The sequence below is a fragment of the Colias philodice genome, chromosome 20 (genome assembly GCF_061535455.1).
Source record: "Colias philodice isolate Cphi_HAF_F1 chromosome 20, ilColPhil1 Martin Lab GWU primary, whole genome shotgun sequence".
In the NCBI taxonomy this organism is placed as follows: Eukaryota; Metazoa; Arthropoda; class Insecta; order Lepidoptera; family Pieridae; genus Colias; species Colias philodice.
Genome location: NC_143105.1, coordinates 6094882 through 6115822, shown reverse-complemented (window position 1 = coordinate 6115822; position 20941 = coordinate 6094882). Strand labels below are relative to the sequence as shown.

The window sequence follows — 20941 nt, the reverse complement described above, 5'->3', positions numbered from 1 at the left end:
TAAAGTCATTGCTATAAGACTGAATTAAGAAACTATAACTCAAAATGTTAAAATTTGTTATTTTTTGTGTTTTCATTAAAATAAATAATTTTGTTTTTTTTGACAAGCAAACGTTTGTCAAAGTTGATTGAGTAATATTAAAAATGTTTATTATTCTAAAATCTATTAATTAGGTTGAACTACACTTGTTATTATTGTATGTTTGCAGTTATGTTCATTACATTTTTTAATTTTGTTGAAAAGTTTGTAAAAAACATTAAGATTTTGTACTTTTCTAAATAAAACTCTAATAAATATTCAATTATACACCTGATTTATTTTATATAATACCTTTCCAACTAATACTACATTATTAGGGACTGGAGTTGATAAGCGGAACAACTTACCTCAGCTGAGGAATAACCAGCCCCTTTGTGGGGCGAGTTGTTCCTTGTCGACTTTTTGCAGAAAAAATATCCTGTGCAATAATATATGCTTATTTCAAAGAACTTAAGTTTACAATTTGAAACAAGGATAAATTATGCACCATTTTATATAGGAATCGTTGATTTTAAACATTTCTATTACATTTATATTGCCTCCGACTCCAAAATCGGAACGTCGAACCCCGGCCTCCCCTACCAATTACTTTTAAAGGTAATTTCTGGGCAAAAAGAAGATTGGGCCAAAGGCGGCTAGAGGAGTAGTATTTAAAGTTTGTAAGAAGTATTGAAACTGGTATAAGTATTTTAGTGTTTTAATTGAAGTTGCATTAAGATCCTTGAACAGGATACTTTTTTTATTCAAGCAACCATTTTTAAAACTACACCATATCCCAGTATTAGTTTAATTTTAATTTTGCAACGTTATAAACAATTTATTTTGTAAATATGTATTTCTATATTTTAATAATACCAAATATTAATTCCCTACTAAGGGCAGAGAGCGTTAACTCGCAGTTCTGTTATAAGCTATGCATAGCAAATGATAATTGACGTTGCCTTCCTATTCGTTATTACAAAACATTAAATACATTTAATAGTTGTAAGTGGCCTACGCACTATGTTTTTTTACGTGATAATAGCTAAAAGCAATATGTTTGGGAAATCGTACTAATATTATAAATACAAAAATTTGTGGTATGTATGTATGGATGTTTGTAACTGTTTCACGCAAATACTACTGAACCGATTATAATGAAATTTGGCACAAGGGAGGGTAACTTGGATTCACAGGAACAGTAAATATGCGGGATTTGCTTTGAAAACGCGGGCGAAGACACGGGCGGATAGCTAGTTCTATATAATACGTAAAAATATCCTGCTTTATATGAACTTTATAATTAAGACTTGAATGAATAAATTAAGATTATTATTTTAATTTTAAATCGAGTCTTTGTGATTTGACCTGCAATCTACATACCTGAACAGTTTTCTGCAGTTTGTTTAGTAAATTATCAATCGCCACGTTAAAAATTCAATAATCCTTTGTATATAAAGCAGATTTAAAGTATCAAAAATCCAACTTAATATTTCTATTGCATGATTTAATAATAGTTCCCGGAATTAAACATAAAATGTTTTTATACTTACTTCGCAGTTCCGACAACAAATCAGAAAAGCCATTAGGCATACAAATGGGAGGTCATGGTTAAGAACTGTAGGCAAAGTGACCACTAATTTTAGGCATTTTATTTCGCCTTCACTTGTGTTACGCAATAAAGTAACTAATGAGTAAATTGCTTGTACGCGTATAATTATTTAAAACCTTAAGACGCTCTCATTAGATAACAATTTGAAAAGACAACATGTTTACTAGTGCAGGGCTCGGATATTATTAAAAAAGCCAGAGTTCGATAATAAACATAATATTATATGCACATTATTGTACCGTACGATTTTATGTCAATAAATATACTTTTATTTTTATTTTATTAATACCATCTCAGCTTTAATCGATGAAGGTAAACATCGCAAGTAAACCAAAATCTCCAAGAACTAAAAAGTTCAACGACATAATATGACATCCACCAATCATACTACTGGGCCAGTGTGTTGGATTATGACCAATCTAGTGCAAACAAAATTGAGCTGATAATGATGTCTTTTGTAATGATAAGTAATAATAATACGATATGAAAAAATAAGGCATATTTTTATCACAAATGTTTATATAAATAGTAACAAAAGTATTAAGTAAGTACCTGTAATAAAACTCAAAATTTATTTCATGATTGTGCACAAAGAAGAAAAACAAAAGTATAATGTTTAACTATTCGACTCTATAATTGTTTCTGAAGCTATAACGGACACAAATACACCATCTAAGAGATTATTATTCGATACAGATTTAAAAATGATCTCATTCCGGCATTCATTTTAACGTTTAAATTGTAAAATTACTCGCAAACGAATAATATAAATATGCAAGTTGACCTTTAAACAATTGCTGTATACAATACTCTATACCTACTTCAATTACTTCAAGGTCAATTGAAGAATTTAGGAAATATAAAAAACAATTTGGCGTTTTATTGGAATCGTAATTAATATTAATAGATTTGGTATATAATAGTAGCGACAGAAGGTGAGTATACGTACCTATGTTTTAAATATCGCATCCAGTTATTTACAGGAAGGACGATTTTCACCATTTTATCTCTGGGTATATAAAATCTGTTTAGATAGATAGGTACCTATATATTTGTTAATTAAAGATGTGATCTATGAATCACATATTGTCTACATAACCAACATAAGAAATACAGTAATTCTGCTTCTAAAATATGCAATGATAGACGTGGGAGGCCATAATGCTTATGACTATGATGAAGATAAATTAAATAATATCCTCTCTATTAAGTCTATATTCATAAAATTTAAATATAGATATTATATTTTATGCGACATCTCAATCGCAAGATTATTTAATATAAAACCATTATTTTTTACTGTCAAAACTATGAATATTCTCATAGAGCGCAAAATACAAAGCAATCGTAAAGCTATATAAAACCGATGGGTCTCCATTAAAATCAATTTAAATACTTAATAAATCTTCAATAAGTGATAAACCTGTTATAGTATAATTATTCGCACGTCGAATCGGTGAATGTCTTTTGAGAACTGACAAATTGTAGCACATTAAAAAATATGAATTATTTTAACACTAACGTTTTAAATATAAATATTTTAGCGTTAATGCAAATAAATGTTTGAAGTTATTTATCACATAGATATTTACAATGTTGTTAATTGTTTTGTTTTTCTGTATCTGTAATATTTCGGTATTACTTTTTTGTCTCGATCATATCAAAATATTGTAGATTGAATAAAAAATTAGCATACATTTAAGATTTATGAAGATAAAAAAGGGAGTTAGCGCAATAGGAAAAATCTAATCTGATTTAAATTCTTATAAAGAGAACAGCTATTTCGCTAACTTTATAATTAATATGTATGCAAATTTTTTTGGTGAGGCTGTTCCATTGGTGAAGTTGCTCCTAATAAATTGGTTTAATTTTGTCATTAATCGTAATACGCTCTGCAAATTGATCTTTCAATCAATTCAATTCACACAGTTAAAAAACAAAGAGATATAGTTAAATATTAAGTAGTTTATAAATATTCAAAACTTGTTTAAATATTTAAAAACGCGATTTATTAAACGTCCATGACCGTTCTCTTTAAACTGCGAAAGGTTGGTAAAAATACACCATGTTCATTGAATGTGATCTATATTGGTTAATTCTAAAATAAAACTAATTTCTGTTCCCCAGGTTCGACCAAGGCAAATCAACGAAAGGCGCGAGCAAACTTCGGCGCGACCTCATCAACGCAGAGATCGCCAACCTTCGGGACCTGCTGCCGCTGCCGCCCTCCACTAGGCAGAGGCTCTCACAGCTACAACTGATGGCACTCGTTTGTGTGTACGTCAGGAAGTCTAATTACTTTCAACAAGGTTAGTCTGGTTCATTTCATTGGTAAAACATGGAAAGATTTTCAGAAAAAAAAATCTCTATGTATTGTTGTACACAAAGTATTGAATTTTGATATATTTTACTATTCTATAATGTTAACTTTTCACATTTAATAATTGAATATTATATTGTATCATAATGCTCTACTAATTTTTCTTTGAATGAATGGTAAGAATGACCCCCAAATTTTAAGTTATTACTGTCATTATTCTAAGTTTGTATTTTTCTAGAAATTTTAAACGCGATTTATTCATTATATTATTTTCTTGACGTTTCGAAAACTTTACAGCGAGCGTGGTCACGGGGAGACATTATGTATTTTTCTACCTGCAGTTTTAATTAAATGTTTTTCATAATTATATGCTAGCCGGTTCTATTCAAATGTTTTTGAATTACTTTATTGAATTTTAATTTTTAACTACTAGATTTAAATTTTAACTACCAGAGTTAGAGAAACATTCATTTGTTAATGCTAATCTGGAAGCTGTGTTTGTACAATAGCTGTAAATTCACATAGAGAGTTGATTCTGCCTGTCCGGTTAAATCGTCGTTGGCCTATTTAATCTGTAGTAGATCATATATTTTATGTCATAGTCCGGTTAAATAATGAAATAAATAATAGTCTAAATGCATAATTTATTTATTAATAATTTATTGCTCTGAAAATTAAAAATTGAGACTTAATCTAGGATACATTGTAACAAACGGCGGCCTTATCGCTAATTAAGTAAGGTAAATAATTATTAATTAATAGTAAAATAAAAAACTTGAAATTACTACCAATTACTAATTAACCATTTAGTCTTGAATCCCAGATAGGCAAAGCACATTAGAAGACCATAGGTTATACCGCATGCATTATACCTTATCTAAAGGATATCTAAGTACGGATTTCTTGAAATAAACTCGTATTATAAACACATAATAAACGATCGACGTCTTCTTGTTCTAGGTAATTACATGTCAGTATGTTTAAATACATGTATTCATGGGTTTGTATCGACGAATGACAACTGTTTATATTATTTCCTTGGATACATTACTATTTTACTTATATGAAGTTGCTGTCAATAGATAAAGAGTTTCCTTCTGCGATTTAATAATTTACGTGAGCATAATATTATCATAGTAGGTACTATGTCCGATATCAAACTTACCAACATCATTCAAATTATTGTCAACATTTCTATCTTTGTTTTATACCGTCAAAGAATATACAACAAACACACTGTCCAATTTATAATATTGGTTTAAATATTTAGTTCAAGCGTAGAGTGAAGTTCCGCGATCCATCAATCTCAATGTGGTCTAAGATGGAACGCGCTTTTTTATATCCATATAAGATATGTTATTGAGGATTTTCAAGAAAACCAATTTGTTTCTCTGCAAGTTCCAAGTTTTTATTTTAGAAAGTTTTACAATAGTTAATTTACAAGTTTGTTACTACAACAACTTAAAATATTATGTAATCTCACCTGTAGGTAAATTCAAAGAAACGACATTTAAAGTCCACATATAATAAAATATCCCCAATTATATCCATTCTATCTTTAAGTTTTATTATAAATTGCGTTGCACACCAGTACACAGTACTTTAATCGTAACGTAACGGGCTTTAAGCTTCTTCTTTAAAACAATAAATGTTGCAATGTTAATGGTCAATCAATTAATTAATAAATGCACCATCTACATCTTCCCACGAAACCTACGACCTTAACAATAAAGTTCTCACATGGTAACCCACAATATTTTTACGTATCCACCCAAACATTCAATCGGTCGGTTAGCGAATCACAAGATCGATAGAAAAGTGATACACAACTTAACATCAGGCGAGATTGTGGTCAAGCGCTTCCCTATCGACAATAAAAAAAAAGTGTAATATGATTTAAACTCCTAATTCAAGTATACAAAATAATCTTAAATTATTTATTGTAAAGCTTATTTATAACAAACCAAAGCTATTCATCTAATTGAAATAGTGTGTCAAACACCACATACTAATTAATTCAATCGATAAATCATAATCGCGATACGATATCAGACTTAATTAATATTTTTACGTTCTCTGTATATAATATAATTCAGTTTATAATTTGTTCTCGTTTAATTATAAGCATGTTCTAAATGAAACGTATTAACACATGCATATGTTATGTATCTGACGTGTTGACATTGTTACAACTTGTTAGAGATTAATTTATTCACGGCTATTCACACTTAGTAGCTGCCAGGTGTAGGTGAAGACCAAATTAGATGCGGTTGAAATAAATATATAATGAGTTATACGTTATATCCTTTGTGAACAGAAATAGTACTTATTACTTACCTATCATTAACCTTATGTTAGTTAAAAGAAATCACGCAAATAACTCATCCATTAATTTTCTTCTGTGTTTAAAGTAGGTATTTTTTCTTGTACGATTGTATAATATATTACAACGATAATATTATTCATTGAGAGATATTATATTATAATGAACTTTAACTGTTATACAGGGTGTACCAAAAAGTAGTGATGAACGGAAGCTGAGAGGTAGAGGACCTAGAGGGCTATCCGAATCACCCCCATGTATGTTATGCGATTTTTCGTATTTTCGGAGTTATGACGTTTTTTTTCAATTTTTCACCTATCGCCGAGTACGATGATATTTTCACTCATGCTGACGTCAATGATTGCGGAAGATTGTTGATTTTTTTTTGTGTGCTAAGCTGAAAGATAGGCCAATTCAGTATGGTAACATTTACTAACGTTAGATCTTTGAATGGAATAAAAAAAAGAATTAAATGGCAAGAAAGATAAAATTACCCAGTATGTTCACCACTTCAAGGGCCCGTAAAAAAATAAAATCACATAAAAAAAGTTTTCCGTTTGACTTTTAAAAACTTGCTCTATCTATCAGATAGCTACCCTGAAAATTTCATTTAATTATTGAGAAGGCTTCAATCGAAAAATTTAAATCTAAATGTGGTAAGTGCAAAAATTGAATTAACATGATGATCATTAAAACCAATAAATAGGTGTTTAATTACCAGAAATTTTTAAAATAACCCCGCTGTTGCTCAATGCAAGTGCGACATCACCGTAAAAAGTTGTCTTTTAAATGTCTGAATACCCTTTTATCATTTTTAATGGTTTCTTCTGCTACTATGAATTTCCGGGTTATTTCGTCCAAATTGTGGCAGTCTCTCGTCTTTGTAGTATCCCCACGGAAAAAAATCAATAGGGTTTATGTCCGGGGACCGTGCAGGCCAGGCTAAAGGGCAAAGATACCCTGAAAGATGGATTGGTCGTTGCAGCCTGCGCATGCGCCGGTGACGCCTGCCTTAAAGCCTGGCCTCCACGGTCCCTCGACCTAAACCCTATTGATTTTTTTCCGTGGGGATACTACAAAGACGAGAGACTGCCACAATTTGGACGAAATAACCCGGAAATTCATAGTAGCAGAAGAAACCATTAAAAATGATAAAAGGGTATTCAGACATTTAAAAGACAACTTTTTACGGTGATGTCGCACTTGCATTGAGCAACAGCGGGGTTATTTTAAAAATTTCTGGTAATTAAACACCTATTTATTGGTTTTAATGATCATCATGTTAATTCAATTTTTTCACTTACCACATTTAGATATAAATTTTTCGATTGAAGCCTTCTCAATAATTAAATGAAATTTTTAGGGTAGCTATCTGATAGATAGAGCAAGTTTTTAAAAGTCAAACGGAATACTTTTTTTATGTGATTTTATTTTTTTACGGGCCCTTGAAGTGGTGAACATACTGGGTAATTTTATCTTTCTTGCCATTTAATTCTTTTTTTTATTCCATTCAAAGATCTAACGATAGTAAATGTTACCATATTAAATTGGCCTATCTTTCAGCTTAGCACACAAAAAAAAATCAAGCATCTTCCGCAATCATTGACGTCAGCATGAGTGAAAATATCATCGTACTCGGCGATAGGTGAAAAATTGAAAAAAACGTAATAACTCCGAAAATACGAAAAATCGCATAACATACATGGGGGTGATTCGGATAGCCCTCTAGGTCCTCTACCTCTCAGCTTCCGTTCATCACTACTTTTTGGTACACCCTGTAGATAGATCACCAGAAAACAGTCACTCAAAACTATTAAACGCCTTAATGAGTTATAAAATAATATCTATCATTTAAACATTGACCCTGAAATTAAGAATAATACATAACGTCGATAACGGGCTATCAGCTTCTTTTTTAAAACAATAAATGTTGCAATGTTAATGGTCAATCAATTAATTAATAAATGCACCATCTATATCTTCCCACGAAACCTACGACCTTAACAATAAAGTTCTCACATGGTAACCCACAATATTTTTACGTATCCACCCAAACTTTCAATCGGTAGGTTAGCGAATCACAAGGTCGATAGAAAAGTGATACACGCCAAAACTCAGCCTTGAACAGTAATCGATAATCGTTTTACGTAACCGAATCGATGTTCTCACGACTCGGAATACAGTTATCCGTTTTAAGAGAGATTTTGATAGGAAAATTAGGGAAAATTAGCGAGTTGGGAGCTACCAGTTGATGGTTATTGGGCCTAATGGTGCCCAGGGGGAACCGAGTTGAAATGCCACGCCCCGATCGCACGCTACTCACCTCTGGGGGTTCACATGGAAATTTGCATTTTTTGTATTCGGTATTTGTGTTATGTCGTGTCCCTTTAATGTTACGTCAGACTGAATAATACAAAAAGAACAGGACACTTTGTAGTACTGTACATTATTTATAATAGATGCGAATCGTAGATAATATTCATTCGATGGTAATTAACCATTATACTTGCAGACTATTAATTATTGTATGAGTGATTAATGTCTAAAACAATACGAATATAGCGTATTAGGTATATAGTACCTAATCAATAACACTAATAACATAAGGCGGCAATTATATTGGACAGTGCTAAGTAGGTACGCAACATTTCAAGCCTTATATCTAATGAGTAATGGCTGCACTTGAGACATTTAATAGATACTTAAAAGGTATGCAAAGAAGATGTTTTATTTTAGCATTTATATGTCGTTTAAATGTGGAAGTGTAACTGAAGTAATGAATGCATGTTTTGATTCTGTTGCATTATTAATATATTGTTTGTTATGCTTTTTATATTGATTTTTGTTAAAGTAAAAATAGAGCTACTTTGTTAAGTGGTAAATGGTAAAGGTTACATTTTTATTTATATTGAGCAGCGTGTAATTAATGCATGCAAAGTTTTTGCAATGCATTGTTTGTATGATTAGTTAACTAAATACTTCGTCGATGTAATCATCAGTATATATTTAACTGGCTGTACAACCTATGATTTCCTTATACCCACCAATTATATTTGGTCTTTCATTAATAATTACACATCCTTATAGCCAAAGAAGTATAAATAAAATCGAATATTAAATATAGGTAAATAAAATTAGCTGTTTAAATATTTATTTTTATTTTATTAATTTATAGCCTTTATTGCAAGCTAATTTTACATAAAATATTACATTTTACACATTACATATAATACAAAAGGCTTTATTGTTTACAAGAAATTTCTTCCAAGCAACCAGTGAAGATAATGCTAAAAATATTTGGTGAAATTATTTTTTTTTACATAGTAAGTACTACTTTCTATTTCTATTTCTACTTGATTTTATAACCTATAACCCCCAATCTCCCCTGCAAAAAACTAAACATTAGAATATTTCTAACTGCAAAGCTACACGATGTAGGTAAACCCTCAGGCTCGATAAACGGAAGGTTATCGTGGGAACGGTGTTTTGCATTTACGATTCAACTGCCTGTTTACTTAGACTGAATCCAATCGAACCTTTTTACGGAAGCTTTTTTATATTGCTTTTAATATTTCTGATAGCGATTTTATTTTAGTTCTAGTATTTTCTTGGTTATAACAATAATGTTTTGGGTATGGAGGTATTTTTAATGTATGAAATCAACTACCACTAGGTACTACCACTTTTTTAACTATACTTGTGAAAGCTTAATTGGTTTAAAAATATGTGACTTGCGCATTAAATTCTATCAATTATAATGATATTTTTATACAACATGTAGTCATATGTATGATGTTTTGTTTTATTATTACCTAAAGTAAATATTCTCTCTGTCTCTCTCTCTTCAGCCTTTTTCCGTCCACTGTTGGACAAAGGCCTCTCCTAAGGCACTATAGATTCCTATAGGCTATAACCAATCTATATGCAACTAAGTACGCATTCCTCACCTTTAATCACAGTTTTTTCATCCAGAAATAAACAAAGAACAGCAATTACACCGATGCGTAACACCGTTCCCAGTTCCCAGTCATATCGTTCTAAATGCTAAAACTACTTGAACCGGTTAACGAATTATCGATCACGCATCGGAATATTTTCTCAACAATTTTTGCATACCACCCTGGGAACTATATAGCTTTCGGTCTAATTGCCGCGAATACTGGATCCGTAATATGCATTTTGTATTGGATGCTTCTTTCACCGCAATCTTAATGATACTTCAATTACGTTGGCATTACGATTTTGCTTTCTTTGTACGGTATTTATTATCTTCGCGTGTTCGTTTGTTATTGAAAATAGCGTATGAGGATAATACTTTATTTTAATATTGGTATCACAAATAAAATTCGTACTAAAAAGTATGTTATTTTCCGTACTTATTAAGATTTTCCGTTTCCAATTTATCTTATGGTATAATAATAATCAATCAAATAGGTATGTGAACAAAACATAAAATTTTTCATAAAAAAATACCCATATCCAGCTAGCCCTTATGTTTTAAGGGGTAAATAAAAGCTACATTTTACTATTATGTATCAATTATTAATTAATGTTAGTAAAATTCGAAAATATCAGGCTGTGGCATCGATAAATAGTATAAGTTCTAAACCGCCTAAAAGTCAACTTCCCAGAAACCCGTCAATTTGTTCCAAAGATACAAGCCCCAACTAATCGTCCACATTTAGCCTATCGAGTACTTAACACACAGTTAAATAAAAACAGTTCGTATCTAAAATATGTACATTTTCAAATCGCTATTTAGCGGGGCTCATTGATCAGTCCGCGCGAAGGATGGCCGAGATATAGCGTAAGTGATCGCCCCTGAATAATGGTATGCTTTACATTTCACTTGAGAATATAGTAAACAATTTAAACTAAACTAATAAAGGTTTGTATTGAAACAAAATTTAGCCATTTCTAAGTAATTTAAAGGTAACGTAAACGTAAACGATGTAAGCAAAAAAAAACCATAATATTGCTTTTATTTGTTTTGTATTGATATAAATAAAAAATAAATAAATAAAATTGTTTTATTTCAGGAAATATCCCTTCCCATATGCAAGTTACAAATTACAATATGATAGAATTGTACAAAATAAAAAATAAAAAAATTAAAGACAATTAGAGCATCATTTATAGTTTTTTCTTGGCTTTATAGGTATAAACCTATGCTTTATAGGGATAACCCTAGCATAATATGACGAATGAACTTTGCACCAGTACAGAAGTAAAGGATTGTCAAAATAGTTAGAGACAGCCACCAGAATACTATATATATTATATATTTCCATTCATAATCGGTATTTACATTATATTTTCAAAGTATTAATATTGACGGAACTTCGATTTTTCTAATCTAAAAATTGGCACCGAAATATAGGTCAAAATTTGTATAAAAAGTGCACTTGAACGAAGTTGCAAGCAAAAAGCCTTAAGTACTTAACTTACTTAAGTTTTAAAAATATTACTGTGATCAGCAATATACAAGTACCAAGTAATAATCATAACTTCGAAACGAAATCCATGTATTCAAATAAAATATTTAACATAAGTACAGCATAGTTATTTACCACGTAATAAGCCTATTAGAGCCACTGAGAAATCGAGATTTGTTACAAGACGGTATTTAAATTGCATGTAAATCATAGCTTCGTTTGATTTTATAATTCTACAGTTATTAAAGATAATTACAATTGACGATTACTAACTTGTGTTCACACCTCGTTTTCTCACAAAATAAGGTGGAAAATAAAAATACCGTAACTACAGATAAAATAACTTTATATATGCGCACAAAAACTTATTGTATCAATTAATTTTAAATCGATACTGCAACTTTGATAGTTCGTTTATCAAAATAATCTGTGAAAATAATTGTCACATACAACTTTATTGATTAAAGTATTAAACACTTATAAACACATACTAAACTACAGAGTAATTATTTGTTCTTGTATTTACCTTATATTACGCCTAAATAAATAAGTCCAATTTTATTCTTTCATCAAAAATATGGCACAATAATCAATATGCCAAATATGCAAATGACACAGACCAATCAACAATAACGGAATCTATAAATTTAAAACGTTGGAGGCACCATTTTAATAACTTTTCACGTTTGTTATTGTTATAATTAATTTCATTATTAATCTACTAGAAACATGCTTTGCATAGCTAAAAAATAAATTATTTATTTTAACCCAAAATCACAGAACTGCAAACAATATTTTTGCAATTATCCTGTAAAACAAACATTAGCCAAGCTGAATGTATTTAAATAAAAAATGTATTTAGGGTAGGTCATAAACAACAAGCGAACATATATAAATACGGTGCACGTGTGTTTTAATCCAATTAGCTAACGCAGCGCGTTGTCACATTAGCATAAATTTGAATTTTAAAACCAGTAGAAAATTACTTACTCACTTGTTACTGAGCCAACGACAGGTGTAGATGCTACAGCCCTTGTAAATTATGGATTACATGTTTCGATCTAATACGTTTAGCTTCCTGGACCTTTATTTGCGAACGTTTTTCTGCAGGGTTTTTTGTAATATCTGCAGAATGGAGTCTATACATTTTGTATAAAATTTGTGTTAGGATATCTATATAAATCTGCAAATTGAGTGTATATATCAAATTAAAAATGTAATAAATGCAATAATATAGGTTTAATGAAACATTTAAAGTCTAATGTACGATAGCGAAGGTTTCAATAAAATATATTAAGCATGAGTTTAAGTACTAACTTTTATTATGAATAGAAAAAAACACTTAGGTAACTTTCAAAAGCAATTAAAATTCATTATTCTAAAATACACTCAAGGTGTTAGTTATGAAATGTGTCCAAGCTTATAAGTTTATTTTTATCTCTTAAAACTCAGTAGGTATCATACAATCTCTAGCTCAGTACAACTTATTAGGTCACATACAGTTTTGTGGGTCAAGGTCCGCGTGGCTGGCCCTACACGTCTAACCTGACACTATAAGCTAGAATATCAACATTACAATGTATTTTAATAAACACAATATGAATATTTCTCAAAATCAACTGGTTTCGCAACCTTGAATTTGTGATTCTCTCCGCTTAACTTTTAAGCGGTAATAGTAAAATTATCGTGTTTTTTACAAGTTAAATATGACACGGATTTGTATGACCTCATCGTGATAACTGGCAGACATATTTTTATGCAAATCCACCCGTTACTTGCATAAGCAAAAGAAACATTAGTTTAATTTTGTATTGTAGAGTAATTTCACACTGAAATGAAGAGCAACTTAAACAGCTTTTATAAAATCAAAATAGTATATTTCAATGAGATATAATACAATAAGATTTCAATTGAGCCTGGTGTCTCATGTCGATTAATTCAAATTTCAAATATAATATAGTATCTTATTGTAAGAGCGCCTAATTTAAGTATTTGAAAAATCATCGTAAATACTAGAGAGAGTACCCACCGCGTTGGTTCTTTTACAGATCAGTTACATAATTTTCATCGAAACAAATAACAACATACGAACTGCTATGTGATAGAGTCATTAAAACTAATTAATATTGTCTGTCTACTCCATACATGCCAAACATTGAAATAATTGTTAATTCTCTTATGAAAATCTGTCGGTAGTCCCACTTAAGCAACCCAGTATCATTGCCGAATTATTCTTAATTAAATTAATTGGCAACTCGCAAGCTATTCTAACAACAATTAACTCCCGCGGTAAGGTCGGAAATAATTATTTTCATATCGATTGTAATAATCGATTTCGATACGCGATTACGACTCGCACAATAACCGATTCGAATCGTTGAAAGATGTTGAATGTTGTATGGCATTGTGGTCTGTTATAGCGTGAGCTTTTGGGTTTAGCTGTCAAACAAATATTAAAAACGTAATCATTTGTAATTATTTTAACGTCGAAAAAGATTTATGTACGTTCCACATACGTAATACAACGACTGTATTACAAAATATTGACAATGAATCGGAAATCATTCTTTTTTAATTTTTTATCCTGTAAAATATAACTATTATGTATTTTAGGAATATTAAAAGAATGCTGCAGCAGCCAGTTACTTAAACGTAATATGAATTTTGTTACGAAAGCTCTTTCATTCTTACACAGAACACTAAAAATATAACACGGAATTGAGTTTATACAATCGTATACAAATGCTTGTAAAATTATCTAGACTTATTACTATTAACACTTATTACATCTAAGTATATTGTTATCTTCGTTTTCTTATTCAAACAGTCTTTTGTCTTATCTCAAGAGATGCCTGCGAAATAATAGTGATAATAATCGTAAATATTTAGAGATATAAACGTATGTTCTTTTGACCATTATTCTACGCATTGCGAGCTAGAGCATATTATGTTTCCTGGGTTAGTGTTTAAGATAAACAAATAATCGAGTTAGATTTGAATTGCAGTGAGAGGCTGAGAGCTGCGGAGATACAATAGTACTAATGTTTATTTTTAGTTTTAAATAATTTGTTGTTTATGTTTTATTATGATTCAGGTGTTCATAGAATTAATTAATTAATAATAAAGATATAAATATACTAGCAATGCCCTGCGGTTTCACCCGCATAGATAGCGATATCGTGACAGTGAAAAGTCTACTATATAGGTCGGACTATAGGTTTAATTTTTAATCACATGAAAATCACCTTCACCCCGTCCCGCACTACGCCTGCTCATTAATACCTACTATTTTCTGTAGATTGACACTTTTAAAAATTCGTTATATCTTTTGAATGGAATATCCATTTTTTTATTTAAAAAGTATTTTGCTGGGATAAGGAATAATATATGTGTATGGATAACATGGTTTGATTACTGTCGGCACTTCTATTTACTTTGAAAACGTAAAAAAATTGTTGTAGTAACATAACTACTGAAGATGGACATATGGTATCGCGGACTTTCTTGTAGATATTGATCCATTCTATAATACCGTAGAACATTTTTTTGTTCTATCTTCAATAGATTCCGCAGCGCACGCGATGACAGCATTTTTATAGGGGAATTTTTTACACCTTGGGTTACATTATTGCATTTTTGGTAAGGAACTCAATTTTTTTGAAAATTCAATATAGCCTATGTTGCTCAGTGAAGATGCAGCTTTCTAATGGTGAAAGAATTTTTGAAATCGGTCCAGTAGTTTATGCGTGAAAACCATACATACATACATACATACATACTTACAAACTTTTCCTCTTTATAATATTATAGATTATTAGTATAGATAAAAAAAATCATCGCGTACGTCATATTATTCTCAAATATATGAGTTATGATAGAGTCAAAAGCTCTATAGCGCGCGCGAATAGATTTTCATTAACTCAATTTAAATTTTATTAAAGAAGAATAGTTATGTTTTAACTTCTAAAAATCCTTCTAGAAAGCAATTTAAAAATGGAACGCTTATTTTTTTTTATTACACCGAACATAGACTAATGCACACACAGAGCAACGCCGCGTATTGCCATGTTTAAAAAATCTTAAATTACACCTATTATTGCGAATGCCCATTCATAACATACCGTGAATAACTTTTTCGGGCAACTGTCACTCGCGAGGTCACAGTCATCAATACATCAATCGACAATTATATTTAGTATGACATGACCTTATACAGCAATGCTTCTACACAATTGTTTTAATAAAAATTACCTAGATGGATATGACAGAGGTCGGAGTATAATGACTGATTCGGTCAATCAAAGGGCCAAATGATCTAACGTTTTGAACGGTCAATAATTATTGTACCCATAAAAGTATGCACTTGGTTTGAATGCCAAAGCTTTCATTGACAATGTTAATTTAATAAATTGTTTTTGTTGGTACCATTTTATTCGATATTTAAAGAAAAAAGACTCAGAACAGATAAGTAGAGGATAACAGTACCTTCTAAATCAATTCGAATCGAAAATAATAATGAAAATGTCTAAATGTTTATTTATTTGATATCATGTGGCTATCAGGCACATAAAATGCTTTTATGTATTTTATAGCTATACCTACTAGTAACAGTTCTTTACATAAAGGGCTATATTATAAGTGAAGGCCCGTGACCTCTAGTGGGGTAAGGGGCAGATGTATTATGCATACATCTGTTTCACTGATCGATTTTCTTTAGGGACAAGTAGCCTTCTGTGTCCTGCCAGACCGAGCCATTTTTTTTCTTCGTCTCCACCGGGAATCGAACCCAGCACCCCTCGGTTGTACGCTCATGCGTCAATCATGTGCCAAGTAGGCGGTCAAGGGCTATATTATAATTATTACTTTTATATGTTTGTTAAGTACTTATATATTTACCTTCCATTGTAATTGTCGAGTAGAATAAAGCTTAACCAAACCAGATACAGTGCTCCAAATTCAACGCGGAACGTATTAGGAATCCACAATCATTCAATACATGACAGTTATAGACCATTTTTTCTCATTGTTCAAAACATAACGAATTCATAATTAATATTGATGACTCAATCGCATCTCATAGCTAAAGAATAAATAAAATATAGAAGTTTTAATGAAAAGGTATATCATATTTCATATACGATTATATCGCAATTTTTATTTGTCGACCGTCGACAGCCAATTTAGTGAATACGAATGATTTATTTGATGTATTGAATGACCGTGATTGCATATTTCGTAGTCACTTGATTGTTCATGTCACTGTATGATGTATTATACATTACACCGAATGTGTCCTTCATTAGATTATAATTAAGTGTTGAACTCAATGCTATTGAATTTATACATTGTGCAATTAACGGATGGAAACTCTTAAATTAATATGAAATACACTATCGTCCTGTTTGTGCTGTTATGTATACAAAAGTAACATATTATATAACTCAATTAAAATTATTTTTATTTTATACAATTATCACTTATAATACCACAAGAGCTTCAAAATTATCGGGTATTTTCCGATAGGTTCGTTGCAAACAAATGAAGGAGTCAAGTTTTTAGTCAAGGTTAAAAAATCACGAGCGCGAAGCGCGAGTGATTTTTCCTGAAAAACTTGACGACTTTATTTGTTTCCAGGGAACCTTGAGGGAAATGCCAGATAATTTTGAAGCTCTTGTGGTATTCGGGAGATTATTTTTCCGTCCCAAATGTCGGCCAATAATTTCACAATTGAATTGAACCTGTCAGTTTGACGTCAACGACCAGAGAAAATTTTCAAAAAATTATTATATTTATAATAAGTATTTCAATAATATATTACTAATATTTTATTAAGTATTTCAATAATATATTACTGCTATAATATACTACATATTTCATCTCTACTTATAAATTAATGCTTATGTTATAAAGTCTCAGTAATATTTGTTCCTTCAAGCAAAAATGTTGCGAATTCTACGTATTTAGTATTCAGTACGTGATAATACGCTTGTTAACAATGGCTGCAAGTCGATTATAACATAAGTATATGACACTAATTAAGCTCTTACGTTACAAACGCAATGTTACTTGGGAGTTTTAAGACCTTACCATATATCAGACACGATCGCCGCCCAGTCCTATCTAATTTCTAATCTAACTACAACTTAATTAATAGCCACTTGTTGAAATCGATTTCGAACTTGATTTATATATCGAATGACCTGTATTTACGCACTATCGATTCGAATACCGATTATCGATTAACAAAACAAGCAACGTAGGTTTCCGCTGTTGTTTGTTTTTATTAGAATAATACTTGCGCAAAATTAATACATTAATGTTATGGGCGTGAACTATAAATTTAATATTATCATTATCTTAACTGGCACTAAAGTTAATTGAAAATTTACATTTAATCTATCGGAATATTCTTTTAAATTTAAACAAGAAATTGTTTCTCTAATTTATATTGACGTATAAAAAATGTTATGTTCTTTCTTAACAAGTATGAATATCTTAATTTTTGTTGATTTTATGCAACACATAATATTTCAAATATCAACACATGCATAAACAAATGAACCGTTTATTTTTATGTTAATTTAATGTCATAATTAATCAACTACCGTTGATTGTAAATGTCATATCCATCATCAAAACGAATCATTCATATTTTATTAAATTGATTGACAGCCATATGCAAATTGGATAAAATCCCGCTTTTTAAATATTCATAAATAATTCAGTATTCTTTGGATATTTATTTATAAATAAATTTATTTTGCCCAAGATTACTTGATTAGTGAATACTCGTAAAAATGCCAAGGTAATGTAATTGTATATTGCGCCCGTAGTTAATTTGCTTAATTTTAATGTAAAAATAAACTTAAATATATATTGTATCATGTGTTCAATGGCTAATAAATTGTGTAAATAATTATAACTTTTTGAATATTAATAGATAAAAAATTTACAACGTATTTTTTTAACAGAAGGTTAAACCAATACATTTTAGTAGTTAATTGGTTGCATGCTTTTTACATTAACTATATTTAATTGAATGATACAGGTAGGATCGTAATTAAAATCTTTAGCAATTCCTCTCAATTTTAATATAAAAACCAACAAGATTTAAAAGATGTATTTTTTATTTATTTGCACGTTAAGAACGAATGGTGATATTCTTAAAATTTCTACGATATCAAATCCTAAGCTCGAAGCCCAGAAGGTGGCATAGGCTTGCATTAAAATCTACAACTATCAAATTGTACTTTATTCACCCATGCCATAATAAATGATCGCTATAGACCATTCCAGACACATAACTTTCCAATATTCACGTAACTCAGTACAGCAGTCAGTGAAAACATCTCTAAAACATGTGAAACTTCACAGCATCAAGTCTTGTCAACATACTTACCTTTGACCCACAATACAAACTAATACGTAAAATTTTGGTCGTTAATGTGACGCCTCCAAACCATGACTGGCTAATACGCTTGCGTGTGAAAAGTTAATTGTGGTTCACCACAGACAGATGGGCAACGCGGTTTGGTAATGTTTTGACAGCCTGTTAGATATATTGGCGTTTTGTAAGGTGATGAATCTACTTAACCCTTCAATTCCCAGTGTCACCTGTAGGTGACAGTAGTTTAATATTTTTTTTCTACCACATGAAAATTTATTTTTTAATTCTACCACGTTTTTAGCTTAGCTTATTAGTTGAACTATTCATGTTTTTTTTCTGGCAAAGCTAACCATATGATATTTAGCAAATTTGTTTAGTTGTTTCGCGCGTACTTGAAGTAGTCAGAGTTTGTGTGATTCCTTGAAGTATAAAGTGATATAAAAATGTCCCGACAGTAAGTATTGCTTTTTTTCTTATTATATATAATGAATGAATGTATTAGCTATAATATAAATATATTTTATGCTAAAAATAACTAATAGCATCTTCACTACAGCACTGAAAATATGCCGTGTCACCTGGAGGTGACACTGGGCATTATAATAACTTTATTATTCCTAATTCAGTAAGTAATAACAAGACTGTTGTTTATATTTTGTCTTATTGCTATGTCGTGATATTGTTTTAGAGCTGATTTACGTATTACAGGTTGACGTTAGATGAGATTGCCGAGGAGTTGCACGCCGGAGAAGACCCAGGCGATATTATTTTATTTCCTCCTGATGATGGTGTGGTGACTGACGAAGATAGTGGAGACGAAAATGACGCTATTATTTTTCATTTTTTAGTCGCATGTTTTGGTCACAAGTATAATGTCAAAATAGAACTTCCGTCTCTGGAGAAAATTGTGTACATGACGAGGAAGAACAAGTCGAAATACCGAAGAAAAAAGACATTAGAAAGCTTCTGATGAAATTATTACCGCCAAGTGGCATGACAACAGCATCGTTACCATCGTATCCAACTAACAAGGATTGGATCCTATTATAAAAGTAGATCGCATTGGATTTGTGGATAAAAAACGGGTTTTGGCATAGAAGCAGCTTGCCAAAATGCATGGCTGATCAAAGGACTGATGGAAACTAACTGGACCTACTACGATTTCCAGCGGAATGTGGCAACCGTAATTCTGCCTGGGGATGTTTCAGCACAAATGAGAGTGCCCACAGAAGTGAGGAGTGCTGGAACTGTGGACGACCACTCGGCATTCGATTGCTCACAGCGAAGATGCAGGTACTATCACCAACGCACTAGAAAAATGTGCGCCAAGTGCAATATCGGTTTACTTCTAAAGTGTTGGTACATGTTCCACAAAAAATAAGTTATGTACTTATTTTTTTCTACTTCTTCATAAATAAATATTATTATAATAAAAATCGATATTTTATTCCTACCAAAAAAAGAAAAACCTCGTTAGTCCTTTAGAGTCCTAAGTTAAAATAATGCCCAGTGTCACCTGTAGGTGACACCCCCATAAAAAAAATGGGGGGTAGAATTAATTTTTTTATTCTTTGTTTTTGTCTTCGCCAGATGTATCTAAACTATTTTAGTAAAAGAGAAATGCAAAATTGCTATTAATTTAGACATGGGAATTGAAGAGCTACTTAACACGTGTATTGCTTTTGATTCCATCGAGTTTATTATAACACCCCACATGCATAATCATATTAAGTTGTAAAGTAATTTGAAAAGTATTATTATTATTCAGAAAAGATCTCATAGAAAAAAGACATAATGTTAAAAAAAATCCGTTTATACATTAATTAGTAGCTACAAATTGTTTTAT

At 30.8% G+C, this 20941-nt stretch overlaps 1 protein-coding gene across 1 annotated transcript in view; it reads left to right on the top strand.

The window, feature by feature from the left end:
- LOC149479497 (PAS domain-containing protein cky-1-like) overlaps window positions 1-20941 on the top strand; it is a 93892-nt gene that overhangs the window by 24333 nt on the left and 48618 nt on the right. The window contains exon 3 of the mRNA XM_089708072.1: window positions 3758-3939. Coding sequence (XP_089564198.1) covers window positions 3758-3939 — 182 coding nt within the window. The remainder of the gene's footprint in view (window positions 1-3757; window positions 3940-20941) is intronic.